This window comes from Apus apus, chromosome 3, assembly GCF_020740795.1.
Source record: "Apus apus isolate bApuApu2 chromosome 3, bApuApu2.pri.cur, whole genome shotgun sequence".
Lineage (NCBI taxonomy): Eukaryota > Metazoa > Chordata > Aves > Apodiformes > Apodidae > Apus > Apus apus.
In genome coordinates, this window is record NC_067284.1 from 33,785,448 (window position 1) to 33,803,186 (window position 17,739).

At 42.5% G+C, this 17,739-nt stretch overlaps 1 protein-coding gene across 9 annotated transcripts in view; it reads right to left on the minus strand.

The window, feature by feature from the left end:
- Positions 1 to 491: 491 nt before the first annotated feature.
- The window catches only part of MYB (MYB proto-oncogene, transcription factor), a 29,337-nt gene continuing 12,089 nt past the window's right edge, over positions 492 to 17,739 (minus strand). For 3 of the 9 annotated variants that reach the window (XM_051616014.1, XM_051616016.1, XM_051616013.1), the window contains exons 10-16: positions 16,467 to 16,832; positions 14,726 to 14,868; positions 14,225 to 14,339; positions 14,013 to 14,138; positions 13,235 to 13,345; positions 12,502 to 12,609; positions 1,813 to 1,944 (exon numbers count right to left, since the gene is read on the minus strand). In XM_051616014.1, coding sequence (XP_051471974.1) covers positions 1,828 to 1,944; positions 12,502 to 12,609; positions 13,235 to 13,345; positions 14,013 to 14,138; positions 14,225 to 14,339; positions 14,726 to 14,868; positions 16,467 to 16,832 — 1,086 coding nt within the window. In that variant the 3' untranslated portion in view covers positions 1,813 to 1,827. Of the gene's footprint in view, positions 1,945 to 12,501; positions 12,610 to 13,234; positions 13,346 to 14,012; positions 14,139 to 14,224; positions 14,340 to 14,725; positions 14,869 to 16,466; positions 16,833 to 17,739 lie in introns of all 9 variants that reach the window. The other 6 variants (XM_051616017.1, XM_051616021.1, XM_051616019.1 and 3 more) reach the window with 3 other exon arrangements.

Genomic DNA, 17,739 nt, shown 5'->3' on the forward strand with positions numbered 1-17,739 from the left:
GTCTCCAGTGTTCTGGGGCTGAATGCCCTCAGTGCTTATACTGCATGAGGCTCTGCAGGTCTGCCCAATTATCTGCAGTGCAGATTTAACACGCCAGGTTTCAAAGTATATCCTAACCTCCAGTTTCTTAAGACAAGCCTAAAAAAAAAATATCTGTTCTACAGTCTGGGGACTCCAGAATATTTTGCATCTTATTTTAGGAAAGAAATTATCCAGTATCCGAGGAGAACAGCAGTTTTACACAAAACTTTGGTGCCACTAGAGATGTGCCTCAAGTCCACAAGATGCTAAATGCTTGCTGGTTTGTGCTGTGCTCCTTCCACCTCCTTAATAATCACTGAGAACTGAGGGTGTTGAGACTACCTATGGTGTGCTAAACTCTATTCCTTACTTATTTAAAAGTGTGCTGGAAAAAACCCTCTTGGCTTGATTGCTGCCTGTAACACCACTGCCAAAACACTAAAGACAAAAAAGATTAGGAGACCATGCTTGTGTAAGTAAAAAAGAACACACTTTATTTATCTACAAGGCAGTACAATGTCGTATAAAAAAATTAAGTGCAGGTGAAGCTGCACCAAATGCTATTAAGGCAGCAAAGAGGCTGTTGTATATATAAAAAAAAGACATCAAAAAAATAAAATCAATGTTTTGCCATATCAGTAAAGATTCGGTATGGCAGTACAAAGAACCATATATTTCTAAGAACCTGATTCAGTACACAAGACCCAAGTTAGGGAACAATTAGCTAGACATGAAACAAAACAGACAACATGAACGAGACAGTGTTCTCCCAAACATATGAAGGTGCAATGCATGCTATTATAAACCAATGAAGAACAAACAACACATCCAGACAAAAAAAAATAAATCTCCCAGGAACAGTGTTCAAAAATATTGCTCATAAAAAAAAGGGGAAAAATATAAATGATGTAAAAAAAAATTAAAATACAAAGGTCTGAAATGCTAGTGCATAGTCAATTAGCTAACATCAACATTTGTTTTCTTTCCATATTAAAGCTCTACTGCTCCTTTTACACTAGCAGCATGTCTACACGCTAAGGTCTGTAGCAGCAAAACACAGTATTCATTTGGCATTTACAAAATTAAATTACTGAATAAAAATATAATTTTTCTCATAAATCTATGTTTCATACAGTAATATTTTTTAAAGCAAGCTAATGATGCCCTCCCCCCCAAACAGAAACACACAATGTATAATGGCCTAGAACCACAATAGAATGAAAAAGTATTTCAAGAGGCATGGATGTTTTGAGCATTCACAATCTTGATCAGTTTTCCCCTTTGCACAGACTAGGGTTTGTAGTAATGCTTTTCACTTCGGTATTTTACACCAACGCATTTTGTTCAGTGATTTAAAATATATCTGTTTGAGTACCTGCTCTTTTTATTATTAAAAAAATATTAAAAAAAAAAAAAAGAAACAAACAAAACCCCACCCCTGGCTCACACATCACTGAAATAACAATACTGGTGTATTAGGTCTGCTTGATTTTAAAAAGTACAAAAAAATTATCTTTAGTATAAGTCTGCACTTAAGATCATTAATTACTGATTCAAACTTAATACCTAATAATTTAGGCAAGTATCATTTATTAAAAAAAAAAAATCCTCTTAAGTTGGGTGAAATCCAACAAGTATATATATGCTGAGTGACTAAATGCACTTTGTGCTGCTCCCAACTGTTGTACCACAACAAAGATAGGCTCTTCTCCCATTCATGAAAAGTCTTCATGCAGAGGAACAGGAATTTCCCAGCAGAGGTGAAGTGTTCTCAAAACCATAATGCTTCTCTGTCCGCCAACCCTGTCACATCACCAGAGTCCGGGTGGGGAAGGCGGCCATGTACTTGCGCGCCTGATCCGGCAGGGCCATCTGATCCTCGACCTTCCCGCAGGACGCCGACTCCCAGGCATTGTTCAGGTGCTAAACGAGAAACGAGAGAGGTTTGGGGTGACCATCACGTCATTTGTTTGGAGCCTGTCAGCCCCCCAACACTCCAGCCAAAGCCAGGCCCGCTAGCCAGTGAAGTGTTGCATGAATGTGCAACAGGATGTTGTCCCATCTGCAGAGAAATTGAAATCTCACAGAATCACAGAATGGTCAGGGTTGGAAGGGGCCTTTGGAGATCATCTAGTCCAAACCCCCTGCTAGAGCAGGATCCCCTAGAGCAGATTACACAGGAACATGTCCAGGTGGGTTTTGAACGTCTCCAGGGATGGAGACTCCACAGCCTCCCTGGGCTGTTTGTTCCAGTGCTCTGTTACCTTCAGAGTAAAGAAGTATTTTCTTATATTTAAGTTAAACCTCCTGTTTGTCAGTTTGGGACCATTGCCCCTTGTTCTCTCACTGGACACCACTGAGATGAGTCTGGCCCCATCCTCCTGACCACCTGCCCTTTAGATATTTATAAGCATTAATGAGATCCCCCCTCAGCCCCCTTTTCTCTAAGCTGGACAGTCCCAGCTCTCTCAGCCTTTCCTCACAGGGCAGATGCTGCAGTCCCTTAAATCATCTTAGTGGCCTTGTGCTGGACTCTCTCCTGTAGTTGTTTCTCAACACAACAGGCAAAAAAAAAAAAAAAAAAAATCACCCCTGCTTTTCATTCAGCCATCAGAGAGGTGGGCAGACCAGATGCCCTGCAGAAGGGCACACCACAAGAGCCAGGATCCAAACCTCCCCACTTCTTTCACATACAGTATCTTTTCTATGAGGCTGTATCTATGGCCTTTAGTCCTCACTTTCTGTGAAGGGTCTGAAAGGACTTACTGGCAGGCGGACTTTGCAGTCACCAGGGCACAGACAGGCTAGAGGCCACAGTTTGGAATGCTCAGTGCTATGACCATGCACAAACTGCTACCAAACCTCCACTCTAGGAATCCAGCCGCTCTGCCCCTGCATTCCCTTAATGAACCTGACAATCCTGTCAGCCTGAGCACAGCCAACAGCAAAACCCTGTGCTCAAAGCTGCTGTCACCTGTGTGCAGCCATCAGCACGTGCCCATGTGCAGAGCTCCTCCAGCAAAGGAGAAAAGGCTTGGGACAGACACACACACATGACTCTCAGCAGAAACAGCACTTTAATTATCGTGCAAGCCATTTCACTTCTTGTGGTATTTATGGAGGTTACAGACACCATGTAGTATAATGTTGAAGTGAGATAAACATATCTGCGGAGGGCTGAGTGCACTGCATTTATTTACTCACTACACGGAGGAGATCTTTCTCATTGCCTTGAGCTATAAACAGTAATGAAATTTCAAAGCTCCTGGAAATTACCAGTACACACACACACATTTACACACACTTTTTTTTTTTCCTATTGGACTGTTTCACTTAGTGTGTCTGCTTTTCCACATTGAGATATTCCCTAAGCCCTGAGTAAGAACTCTATTATACAGAGGTAGTTGCATGAACACCCTGCATTCCAAGAACCCACACGTCTGTGCTCAATGGAAAGCTGCCTGCCAGCAAGGGGAACTCAATACTGTTGAAGATTGAGAAGATCTGTGCCCAAGATCACAGAACCACAAAATGGTTTGGGTTGGAAGGGACCTTAAAGATCATCTAGTTCCAACCCCCCTGTATGGGCAGGGACACCTCCCACTAGACCAGGTTGCTCAGAGCCCCATTCAACCTGCCCTTGAATATTTCCAAGGATGGAGCTTCCACAACTTCCTTGAGCAACCTGTGCCAGGGTCTCACCACCCTCATAGTGAAGAATCTCCTCCTAATGTCTAATCTAAATCTCCCCTCTTCCAGTTTTCATCTGTTACCCCCTGTCCACCAACAAAGACAAGACAGGATAAACCCTTCTCTATTTCCTATACTTTCAGCAGGGATCATCTTTGTAGTTCAAGTTCTATGTTGCTCAATGAGACAGTCAAAGCCCTCTCAACATCTAGGACACTGGGTAAAGCATAATCAGTAGACTTGCAAACCATGTGCTAAGAGCAGAACTATCCTCATGTGCCCATGGCTCTTTATGCTGCTCCTTCTAGTTGCTAACTATGCAAGGGGATCCTGAAATTATGCTCTGGACTAAATGTTTAGGGAGTGCTCTTCTGACTGTAAACAGAGTTATCTGACACATATGGGTAATAAAAGGCTGGGCAACATGAGAATTACAGGTAATTTCTTATAACGTGCCCTCATTAGGGCACTGGAACAAACAGGGACTGAGGTTCCCTGCTTACAGAGAAAATGGGGCAAAACCAAAGAAGAAGCAAGCAGCGTGGGCAAGATGAGGGCAAGAACCTTAGTCCTCTTTAAAATTCTGCTGGGCTTCCCTAGACAGTACTTTCTCTTCTCTGTAGGCAAGATCCAAACATTGCCCCTGCTCCTGACGCCTTATGAAACCAAAACTACTAAACTTCAGGAGGCGTTCCCTGTGTGAAGAAGAACCAGGTCAGTCCTCAAATCATTATGTTTCTGCAGTTTTTCGTGAGAAAGCCGCATCTGTGAGCTAAGCAAACGTGTCACACACCTCTTCTACAGTGGTCCAACCTGGGCTGGCTGTACACCTTGTGCTGTGGCTCAGCCTAGGGCACACACCACAACCAGAAAGCAGGTGTGACACACTTTTTGTATGCCACAGACATGCATATGACACACCACAGCTTCTTTTATGTTTTGGTAAAACAGCTTCCAGGGTAAGTTTTTCAAAGGCACCTACATCACCTGGGTACCTACAGAGTCCTATTGATCCTCAGTGGGACTCAGGCACCTGTGAATATTTTACCCTATTGTTTTAGAGGTACTTGTACCAGGGACCAAATTAATGCTTGGTGCAATGGCGTTGGTTTTACTTACAAGTCACATTTGGTTTGTACACCTGAAAAGCAGTTGGTAGTTCCAGAATATCCATCATTTCAAAGGACAAAAATTTGTCTCAAACTGGTATTTCCTTATGATCTCCCAAAGCTTCAGTGCACTGGTCTAGAAAAGTGAAGTCAGCAGTCCCCTAAATAACCAAAAACATGTACAGAAAAGTCCCTCTGTGACAGTATGTCAATTTCTAAAAAACAGAAGTAACTTCAGGCAAGGAGTGTCCCGATTTCATAAATTAGGCTTAATCTTCAGTATCTACACTGAACTCTTTGTATTAACAGCCATGTGCTTTGAAAAGAAAAAAATAATGAATCTGTATCCTGGTATCTCCAACATCTCAGCAGGCTGCTACATGTCACTCATTGCACTGAAAGCCTGGTCTTTGTTTAACCTGATGTCAGGGCTCAGGCAGGCAGCAACCCTCTGCCCTCCCTTGGGCTCGGCCACCCCAGCACCCCGGGAAGCAGCAGACACCAACAGGATGGGCTGGACCTCTGACTTAAGCCTGCTTGGAACAACTTACTCAACTTTTTCTGTAAACACAGTGTGGGAGAATCTCCCCAGCGTTTTGAGCCTTGTATTATTTCCCCAGAAATACATGGCTACTTTTCCTCTTAGAGCAAATTTATTCAGAAGAGACTAACTTTGCAGCCTGAGGGTGATGAGAGCTTTGCTGTAGTAAAGAAAGCAGAATTCGACCTGAAGTCGTACATTTACTGAAGTAGTATATTTACTAAAGTAGTATATTTACTAAGACAACTTTCAATTCTATCCTGGGGAACTCAGCTAATGTTTAAGGTGGGCATTTTCAATGAACATTTTCTGCCTGAAGCCTTGGCTCTCAGCAGCCCGCAGCAAACGCAGCACAACGCTGCTGCCTCGCCAGCCCTGCAGCGCAGTGCCCGGGGCACAGCTCAGAGTCATCCTGGAGAGGGAAGTTGTACTTCCCTCCCTGGCAGGGAGTGCTGGCTCCCACAGCCCAGGCTGTGGCACACGCAGCTACAGCATCCCTTAGTAAAAAGGGGAAAAGCACAACATCGAACATCTCCTGCCACTGCAGTGAGCGTTGACAGGGCTGGGTTACAGGACAGCAGCAGTGCCCCACAGAAAGCCGCGCTTAGCAAACGTGTCAAGAGGGAAGAGAGCCAAGCAGAAGGCTAGAGGCATGCAGGGAAATGGCACAGGAACACAAGTCAGACCACTCCTTTTGCAGAATGCTCCTTGCATCTCCCCTACCACATCTAAAGGTCCAAGTCTGCAAATCGATGAATGGAAACACAAAAGCTTTGTCACCAGAAAGCCAAAAGGCCTGACCCAAAACTTGCCAAAATTGATGGGCTTGTTTTCGTTGATTCAGTGGATTCATCCTACTTAAATTCAGCCATCTAAGAGTGAGGTGTTTGTTTTGGTACCTAATTTTTTAATAGGAGTTAGTTAGTTTTGCTGTCAATTAAAAGAATTTAAGAATTTAACTTTTCTGCCAGTACTTCCAGCTGTATTTTTCTCTTCCACACACAGCATTTTCATCTAAGTTAAAATAGTGAGTGGTGGGGAGAAGAGAAGAAGGTATATTACTATGAGTTCCCATAGAATAAAATTACAGACCCATGGTACAATTCCAGCTATGTAATTCTCCCTGGCTCATTTTTTTTTTTTTTAACCTCAGTAATCCTACTAGCACATCCCTCTCCTGGCAGCAAAACTACCTCACTTACCCTGTAACATGCCTTCAACTGCCCTCAGGCAGATGTGAACTGTAAACAAACTGTCAAATCTGTAACTGGGATATCCAGTTAAAGCATTTCAAATAAAAACTTGGACCTTCTAAAGAAAACAAACTGGAGTAAGGAAATAAGACTGTGGAAGGGTGCTTTTCTAACAGAACTAGTCCTTCTGCACTTGGAGCCTGGACTGCCTTCTCATGTGCTGTCTGCATAGTTTAAAACAGCTCCCGTGTTACAACACCTTCCTTGTTTGGAGTGGATGCCAAAACCAAATGCTGCTGCAGTCCTGCAGTACTGAGCTCCTAAACTGATGGAAGTGCACTAAAAATCCTTGGGCCAAAAACTGTGTGAGATGACATACTCTAAATCTCCGCTACGCTGCCAGATGTCTTCAGCAACTTCAGCAAAGTCACTGGTGTTACATATATACACTCCTATTAATTTAGACAAATTGTGCTGGCATTTAAAAACAAAAAGAGCCAAATTAAAAAAAAATATTCAGAAGGCTCAGACTATTTGAAGGCATTTTATCCTTTCTCTCCACTGCAAAAAGCTGGATTTCTTGCCAGTTTTCCCTTAGATTGCACGGCACAGATAATTTGCAAAACCTGCTGCTGAAAAGAAGTCTTGCAACAGAAATGCAGTACTCCTTCTGAAAGAGCCAAAACAAGTGCCCTAAAGAAAGCAATTTCCTAACACGATACAATGCCTAGCATGTAAAATAGTATGGCTTTTTATTCTGTAAAGATGCAGAACCAGGAGGAGTGCTCTTGCAGTAAAGATTAATTAAAAACTCAAGTGACCAAAAATGAAGCTGTCACTTTTCTTCTTCCTGAGAGACCATTGCCTTCCTGGGGCAGCTGCAACTCCTAACCTGTCTGCAACCTAAATTCTGCTGTCCTGGGAGAAAAACATACAGTGACTGACCTGTAACTTCCAACCTCCTTCTGCTCCCTCAGCTGTGCCCAGCACAGCTCCTGTACACATCAGCCACTGGTGAGAGAAGGGGCAAGTGAGGGAAATCCACAGGGCTATCTTCCCTTGCTGTGCTAATCTTACACCTCCCTGGACTGGAGCCCTGTGTCCTTCCCCCTCTCCCTTAATCAGTCAGAGTACAAGATTTTGGGATCTTCTTGCCCCTCAAAAAAGCCATGGAGGAAAACCAGAGAGAGTCTGCTGCTGCAGGGGAGCATGCTGCCTTGCCTATACATTTTTTCTGACAGCCAGCTGCAAATCAAATTCCACACTGCACTTTTTTTAAATGAAGAAAAAGTTAATGACAGCTCATGCTCTTGGAAAAAAGGTTTACCAATTAGCTGCTTTAAAATCCTTTAAACTTACAATTTAGAGAAAATGGTTACATAAACCACTGAAAGTCAGGAAATTCGAGCTGAAACGTGTCAGTCTGTGGTTAAAAAATGGAAAGTGACAGGAGCTAGAGGTTGAAGAACATTCTCTTTAGCTTGCAGGGCTTCTACCTTGTGTTGTTTCCTTTGTCACTGGGGGAAGAAGATATCAAAGCAGCGCTATTTTCTTAAAAGGTTCCATTTCATGGTATCTTTTGATAGCCTGCAGGGTTAGGTGGATGGTCTATGATTTAGCCTACTTTTCTGTCTGTTAAAATGTCTATGTTAGGATAGTTTGTATTATGTACTGCTACAGAACATAATGTGAAATAAAACCTAACTTTTATACAGGAAAGGCCAGAAACAGGTTTTTTTTAGATAATTTCTTATGAGACACTATTCAAGCAAATGCTCAGTACAGATCATCAGTTTGCCTCAATAAGAGCTTCACAGAATCATAGAATGGTTTGAGTTGAAAGGGACTTTAAAGATCATCTAGTTCCAAACCCCCTGCATGGGCAGGGACACCTCCCACTACACTGGGTTGCTCCAACCCCGATCCAACCTGCCCCTGAACACTTTCAGCAATGGGGCTTCTTAAGGTACCCCAAAATCTTAACCCTTGGAAAAGTTCCTAGTGAGTCTAAAATCTCCCTGTCTTGCAACTGAATATTGCTTGAGTGACAAAAATACACGTTGTAACTTATTTCACCAATACAAAGCAGAAGCATTTGGGATCCATGCACTGGAATGTAAGAGTAATTCCACCCCAAAGCAATACGTGGCTTTGGTGAGACGTCTCCTATTCCTGAACAGGAAGGTAAGAGAATACCCAATGCACAACCACAAGATTTGCCATGCAGGACAAAAAAGCTGCTGAACCTTCACAGCTTACCAGAAAGATCCTACACGCAGCTGCCTTTACACCCAATGTTCTACAGAGACTTAACCAGGGGATCAAATGAGGATGAAGTCTAAACTCTTCTTGGGTCTACAGGGGCTTTTATTCCCATTGCTCTAGTGCAACACTGATACCACCACACTCCCAGTGCAGTTCTGTGCAGCTACCTGACCTCACATGCCAAATGATGCAACATGCTGTTCCTCCTAAGTGATGGTGAATCATATCACACTATCTGATATGGTCATCAACTGTTACTTACTAAGTTGTATATGATCAGTCACATATCCAAAATGAAGCAAAAGATATCCCTAGGGATTGCTTTAAACATTTGTTACTCTTGCCTTCTTTGGAATTTAACAGGAAAACAAGAAGTAATCTGGCATTTTAGTGAATTTATTACTAGCCAAATAGAATTTTATTTATGTAAATGTAGTGCAAATTATTAAGGCAATGAACATTACTGCATGCTGGTAAACATACTACCTCTCTCTTATACAAGTTCAAATTTAAAAAACAATGGAATTTTAAGAATCAAGCATATTAAAAAAAAAAAAAAAAGTTTAGTGTTGTCTTTCTTTCTCTCTTCCCTCTTCATGCACACATCCCAAGGTACAGAGAGTGCCATGATTCTTACTTGGACTGAAGTCAATGAGTAAGAACAGCTGGATCAGGCCCAAAATATTAACAGCAGTAATGTAAACATATGCAGACACAATTAAATTTCACCTAGATGCATTGCCTGGTCTTTCATGTCTAGCTGCATGCAACCCATGGATTGTCCAGTGTTGGTGTCTATGTGTCTGTGTGTACCTGTAGGTAGGCAATACACGAAATTATAAACTAGAAAGCACAGCCAGTCAACAGCAAGTGCAAAGGCTGACATTTTCAATAGCTTTGCACCCTTTAGACACTCTCTGTCCTAATCACAGCTGCCTGACTCCACTGGGATAGAGGGACAGAAGCATTAGGGAAGGGCAGCAGCAGTTTCTGGCATGGAAGAGCCAGATCTCATGTCCCTTCTGAGCCGCACAGGGACAAACTCCTGGCTGACATGAGGCCAAGCAAGTCCCCCCAGGGATGAAGCAGGTTGTCCCTTTTAACCATGACACTAAGTACAATTCAGAGAGCACAGTGATCAGCAGACGAGACTGCATCGTTATAAAAAGCCTGTATTTCATTGTGAAAAAGCTGTCTGTGCAACCATCTCAGAAACCTCTAGTCTCTTAAGTTAGGATTACATTTCAGCCGAAACACTCAAGTGTTTCCTCATCAGCAGGGAGAATAGTTTTACCTTCATACCGTTACTCCAAAAACCTGCAAATTAAGTGTTCGTTTTGGGGCTTTTTACAACTGCTTTTTCCTTCAGTTCAGCATGTGTTAAACACTGAGATGAATTGGGAAGACATTTTTAACTTAGTTCCTATTTAAGCAAAAGTCCTCTTTACCCAAACAATGAGAATACCTGACTTTCAACATGCAAAATTAAAGGCTTTTCCTGCACAAAGGCTGAAGAATGGGCTCCAGAATGGCCTACAAATTGACTTGAGTAAACTTCCTGAACAAAATCAGCATGCGTGAGGAGGTTAAACAAGATCTTTCATTTACAGCAGCTTATAAAGAAATTATTTTTAGATAGCAGGAAATATAACACTGTTACTCCAAAGATCAAAAGATCCTATTTTACAGGCACCTCAGATGCTTTGTTTTTATTACAGGAACAGTGAAGGCAACTACCACTAACAGGACAACCCACAACATGCTGTTTAACTACCTGAAAATGTTGCCCTAAATCTACAGCAGAGCCCCAGCCAGGGAGCACCAGTGACCCCCTGCAAGGCTGGAGCCCTGTGGTCCTTTGCCATGAGATGGTCTGAATTCATAGAATCATAGGAGTCTTTTGGTTGGAAGGGACCTTAAAGATCATCTAGTTCCACTCCCCCCTGTACGGGCAGAAACTCCTCCCACTAGACCAGGCTGCACAAAGCCTCATCCAAACTAGCCTTGAACACTTCCAGGAATGGGGCATCCACAACTTCCCTGGGCAACCACTTCCAATGTCTCACCACCCTCACACTAGAGAATTTCTTCCTAATGTTTAACCTACATCTCCCCTCTTCCAGTTTTAATCCATTACCCCTTGTCCTCTTGCTACAAGCCCTTGTAAAAACGTCCCTCCCCAGCTTTCCTGTAGCCCCTTCAGGTACCAGAAGGCCACTATGAGGTCTCCCCGGAGCTTTCTCTTCTCCGTGCCAAAAAAACTCAACTCTCTAAGCCTTCCTTCATAGTGGAGGTGCTCCAGCCCTCAGATCATCTTCGTGGCCCTCCTCTGAACTCTCTCCAGAGGAGTCCCTAAATAACTGCCCTAACCCAGGGGAAGAAGATCTTCAAACCTTCTGCTTAACTGTCTACCTCGCTGCAGCTAAGAAAAACTGTTCATGAGAGGAGAGTGAATGAGCAATAGGGAATGTGAGCCTTTGGACCCTATGGACACCCCCATGCAGAGAGGAGACAAAGTCCCCATTTTCCAAGGCTGCTTTTCATCAAATGATTCTGCAGGGCAACATACAGACCTAGACCATGGCAAACTGCGAAATGGGAACATGTGTGAATTGTTAACATCTTGCTTTATAATGCCCAGCTAGAGATGCTTAATCAATACGAGGTTTTGTTCATTCCTTCTACTGTAAATAACCTCTGGTGTAAATTCTAGAAAGAGGGAGGAAAGAAAGGGTTAGCCACGTGGATTATCTGTCTCAAAGTCATGAACGATGGAGTTGTAATCTCCTTTATGCCAGTGACTCACCCTGGGGAATGAAACACTTTCCCTCAGTTTGCCTGTGTGGAGAAGAGATTTAAAATCCCTTATTCTTCTACCTCAAGAACACGGCCTGCGGTGGAAGGGTAATTAATCACTCTACACTGTGTTTTGCTTTCTGAATGACTTACTCAGGGCCCTCCCTGTCTAAAGTCCACACAAGTTGAAAAAGAGGCTGCTAATGCCTTTGGTGGGCTTTGGATCAGGCCCTTTGCAACAGCTGTATTTTAATGTATAGCAAATGTGTATGTTTGTTAACATTTGGAAAAAGCATAAATAATTAAAAACCCAGCCTCACACCAGGCTTAAATTGGACCAACCACACAATGAATCCAGTTTAGAAATCCCAAGACATACAGCCAGCCATAAAGGTTACAAGGACCCTTCAGACCACCATTTATAACCACATTTTTGGAGTAACCCCACCATCACTCAGGGAAAGACCATTGGGGTGCATAGCTTGACAGGCAACAGTAGCTGCATCTGTGCCAGCCAGCCAGGCAGTGACAGAGTCTCTGCTCCTGTTCCAAGGCCAGTGACAAATTCTGGCCACCACCACATCACTCAGTTCTCCCGCTCTCCAAAACAGCAAGAGCCACCTACAAGGAGGCTACAGGAAAAAGCCTCTGGCCCCTGTCCTTAGTCCTACCAGTTTAAGACTGGAGGCAGCTGAGTTACAATGCTGCACACATGGGCTTTGCCTTGTTCAGCCTGGCATAGCTCAGCTCCACAGTGAGATCCTCAGCTATGTTAATCTGAAAGTTTTATTCTTCCATAATCAAAACTTAAATCAGTCTGTGAGAAAGAAATATCTATCTATGCATTTTTTAAATACAAAGAGCATTTTGACCATAGAATAGTTACCTGCAGAGGACTAGCTAGTGGCCTGTTCCTTGGTACTGCAAATGTCTTGTGAAAATTACCATCCTCTTCAGACACAGGCATTTTTAAAATGGAACTGGTAAGAAGGTTCTGAACAGGAAAAGAAAAAAACAAAAACCAAACAGTTTTCAGTAACTCAAGAGAACCACCTGAATTTGAACATATTAAAAGCAAGCTCAGCCTGATGGAAGGGCATGGTGACAGATGGAGCACCCAGCCTGGGAGCAGATCTCAACCTCAGGTCCCTGGGATTTGGCCTTGCAAGAGCATTATGGGTTGCAAATGTTTTACACCCAGTGAAGCTCCCAAGTGCGAGTAACAGTAACATTGAACAGTCCCAGCAAAGCAAAGGGTACTGTGCTCGTGCAAGGCTTCCTTTGCACAAACCAAACCAGACTCTCTTTTGCCAGTTTTAACTCTGTGATCTAGTAATTTCTAGTAATACACAGGTGCAGGTGTGCTCCAAGTGCAGACTCACTGCAAAGTTTGTGGGCTGCACGATGACTGCAGCTTTTGCTTCCTTCTATAGGCATTTCAGTGATCTCACTGAGAGTGGGATTTCACTTCTTATGCTTAAGACAGGAAAATAGTACAGAAATACTGAATAATGCCAACTTGTGAGGAAGGTCAGACAAATTATTTTCTCTCTTGCATTTAAGAACTGAACAGACGTAAAATAGAAAAAGAATTTGGTGGTGTGAAAACTGGCACTTACTGGCACATCTTCCGTAGCAGACGCATGTGTAAAGAGTTGAGTGTTCAGGTTTTCTCCTTCCCAGTGATTTGAGCAAAAAAAATGTCCAGCTTTATCTGTTGGAGACTCCACCTAAAAACAGGCAAGGTATAGTGATAAGAACTAGTACCTAACTGACCAGAAGGAGATTTATTTGTCAGTTGCTTAATAAATTGAATAAATATTTTTCAAAGCATGTTTACAGTACTGTCTTTTACAGCACCCTTTCTCTTTGCAGAAGAAAAAAGTTCAAGGTTCTCAAAAAAAATCTCCACCTACTAAAACTTTGAATACTTGCACTCAGCACTCAGAGTTGAATCCCCTAGAAAGGACTGAGAATATAAGTATTTTTAGAACTCTAGTGACAAAGTAATATAATGTGATGTCCTCAAATGTTCAGGTTTCTAAGTCACTCCATGAAGCTTGGTCCCCGTGGGGTTCTTCTATAGTTTTCATCAACATTAGAAAGATTCAATCCTAATTCCCATGTATTTTTTTTATTTTTTCCTTTTTAAGTTTCAAACAAAAACTGCATTAGAATGGCCCAAGCAAACCCCTGCTGAAAACAGCAGAAAGACTTCTATGGAAATCAATGGGAGATGAATTAGGCATGCCTAGTACACTATATAGAACCGACACTAAGATCTTGGGGCTCACATGAAAGAGAAACAGACACAGCTATTTAACAGAAAAGGTATTGCTGTAAGTTTCTCAACAAAGAGTGCCAAATTAAATTGGCTCAGGTAAGTTTGAGATTTACCTCTTGTTTGATTTTCTTCAGCAAAGGGGGTCCACTTTCATGTAGCCCAGCCACTATTGCAGATTCCTCCGACTCCTGCTTGATAACGTCCTGCAGATCTTCTACAAGATGAGTTGGAGTTTGAGGCTGAAAGGAAGAAACGTTATATCCAAGTGCCAGAACATCCCTCCATACTAATATCAAAGCAACTTTTATCATTGTTTCTTTCTTACCAGCATCTTCAAAGGACCATATTTGATTTCCTGAGCTGCAAGTGCGTTTTTGAATGGAGTGGGTGTTCTTGGAGCGCTCTCTAATATTGACCTCTTGATTGCTGGAGTTCTGAAACTTTAAAAGGAGAGAGCAAAACTTTAAAGGAACAGGCTCAGAAATACTACCTCTTTACAGAAACAGGTGCATACAGACAGTGGCTGCTGTAAGATCGGACAAATATTTTCCCACAATCCTATAACCACTTTGCTTTTCTGTTTGACTGTGATGAAGCAGAATGGCTTTATTTAAAAAACTGGTGTGCCTGTATGCACAATTCATCTGTATTAATAACCTACCCCACAGTTATAAAGTGGAAGCTTTACTCCAAACTAAGAAAAATCTGAACCTGTTGGCAAACAACTCTGCAGGAAGCAAGCAGTGACCCAGCACTCTGGTTGCATGAAAACGTGAAGGACCGAACCCTCCTGAATCCAACAAGACAATGTGATTAACAGACTTACACATGATTTTCCTTCTGAGCTTTGAAAGCCTGGTCCCTGTGGAATGGTGTGGTAACAGCCATCTTATGGCCACACACTGGCGTGGAAGTTAGCGAAGGGTTGTCTAGGTTCAGGTTTTCATGACTGGATGAGGTGTTGAGGAACTGCAGGCAGGGAAAGAAAAAATCAACAGGAGCATCCAGACTACAACCTTGACTTCTTAAGTTGATGTTATTGACCAAAGAAAAATAAATTCTTTCTATCTGATCAATACAACTGATTCTCCTGATCCTACAATGTGGGTAGGTGTATATGGGGTATCTGACTGTGTGGCAAAGCAATACTCAACAGTTTGTCTGGAGCACTCAGGAAGCCAAAACACACATTTCTGGAGTGGGAAGTTATAAAGGAAATGACGGTTCCAATGAGAAACACTCTCCACCATTTTAAGAGCCACATCGTTAAAGCCTGATTTGGACTTTCTGCAAATAAAAGTGAATTCATATTAAGAGCAGTGTGCTCAAATAAGAACTGCATGAAAATGAGTACTAGATGTTTCAGGAATAAACCCACAGGAAATGGGGCTAAATTCCACAAAGATTTATATAGGAAATCTAGGCACTTTTAAGTCAGTAAATAAAGTGTTTATGGCAGGAAATAAATTTCCTATCGTCTCTTTCAAAACAAAGTGCTGCGTTTTCACAGCATAAAATGAAACCTGCCACCTGTGATGGGTGCATGGAGTGCTTTGGAATGGAAATAACTGACCAAAAAAGGAGGCAGCAATATCAGTTTGGAGAAAATTGCTTTTGCTTGAGCTCTATCTAGCAACCTAAAATATTGTCTTCATTTCTAGTGTCTACAAATCTGTGAGCACAGTGGTTACCTTTATTCTGGCAATGATTCACTATATTACATTCTAGACTCAATTTGCATGGGATTAAAATACACTTTATAAAAAATATGGCATGTAAGAAAATACGGATTTCACTGGATAGATGATATATGGTTAAAATGTCCCTTAGGTAATGGGAGATACAGTGGGAAATCATTACATGCAATCTTTTACTATCCTTCATGGAATAGTGTTTCTCTGCCTTCAAAGGCCAAAGCAAAAGGCAAAACCAACACAAACAGACAAACAAATAAACCAAAACACTTTTAAATAGCGCTACAGCTGTGAAACAAAGCAACCATGGACAAGAATTTGCCAGTGCACGCCAGTCCATGTTCACTGGCCATTTTCCTCCTCATTCCTATTCCTCTCCACCCCACATGGCCTGAGTTGAGGATGGTGAGCCGTGATTTGAATTTTCTGGTTGTTGTCAGTTTGTTTCACAATCTGAATGCTATTTAAATGCAGTTTGGGGTTGTCTAGGTCAATGAATCATACTGTAAGTGGACAGATATGGAAAGTATTACAAATTATCAGAAATGTGAAACTCTAGTAGTTGAAGGATTTAACAGCAAGAGCAAAGCAAGCAATTGCATCCCCCTACAAAAATGATCCAAATGGAAAAAAAAACACAACAAACTAATCAAGCTCCACAGATGAATTTAAAATAAAGAGAATCAACAGTTAGCTTGAGGATGATCTGAACTCAGCAGTGAAGACTAAGAGGAGTGAGAAGATTCAAACACGGAGCGAAATCAACAAGCGCAACAGTAATTAGTCATTTGTTCCAAAGGATTAGTTTCTAAATTGTTAAGGCTGGGGTGACTTTTGAGAATTAGTAACATCTGTGCAGAAGTCTTCATCTACCTGCGAGGGAGAGAAGGGCAGGCTTTTGACAGGGGAGCGCTTAGGAGGAGTTGAGCTGCTGCCATCAGCTAGGAGCAAGGTGCTCCCGTGGCCACTGGCTAAGGAGCCGGAGGGCCCTCTCCTTTGGCGAAGAAGGACCCAAGGAGCCACGCTGCCCTGTGAGGCAGATAAGGATTGAGGTGAGCCAGTAGAGCCCTGACTCAACCTAAGTTTGCTCAAGTTTGTGATGGGGTGTCCTTGAGGTCTACAAGCACTGGTCCCTCTTTGCTGAAGCTGCACGACTTTCCCTGAGGGAGCTTTGCTAGCCGAAGTGTCTGTGTCTTCAAAGAATTCAAAGCTGCTGAGATCACCCCATGATGAAGGATCCTGAAACAACGTGGGAGGCACGGAGCTATAAGACAGTGTATAGTGCCACCTCATGAAAATACAGTGCTAGGATATGCCCACAACCAACAACAACAACGAGTTTCCCCAGTTCAGTTCAGCTTCACCCTCTTTATTTGAGTGCTAACATTGTGAACCCGTATTTGTGTTTTCAGTATATACCTTGATCACCTCAAACTGTCCAACATGCTAGCAGTGTTGCTGGCAACTGAGTCCCTAAAGAAACAGTGAGTCAAACTATGTCCTTACTATTTACTTGCCCGGGGTTTTCTGCTTTGTATGAAAACAGTGCTTTTTCCTACTAAAAAAATGTGTGCCTTGGGCTCTAAGTTAAGACTGGTCTCCTCCCTAACCTGCACACCTGCTCTGGACGTGCTGAATGTGACTTGACCCTGCATGAAACAGACACCCCTGCTGCTGAAGGAGGGTGCCACCAACAAATGTATTTCAACGTGCCGCTTCTGTTACACATCGTATCCCAGAGCCCACAGTGAGAAAAGGCCCATGTCAATGTCAGTCAGCTAACTTGGCATTTAAAATGCATATTTCCAGTTCCTCACAAATGCCAGGGCAAGCTCTCTAAACTTTAAGAAGCAGCTCTTGAAGCTACAACAAAAACTTTTAGAAAATGATGCAGAAACATGAGCAGCCACACATAAACCTCCAGCATGTGTCACTTTAAATATAATTTCACTGTCTAAATCTTTCATGGTGTCTCTGATTTTTTTTTACTGCAGAGTTAATACCCAGTGATTGTTTCAAGCTCCCATTGTGCAGTTTGCTAAAAATCACACTCCCATACCAAGATGTAGCAGGAAAAGGAGACACCCACAAAAGCATACTTATCCACACTTGAGGGCTTCAGCTATGAGCAGCTGCCTTTTGTTAG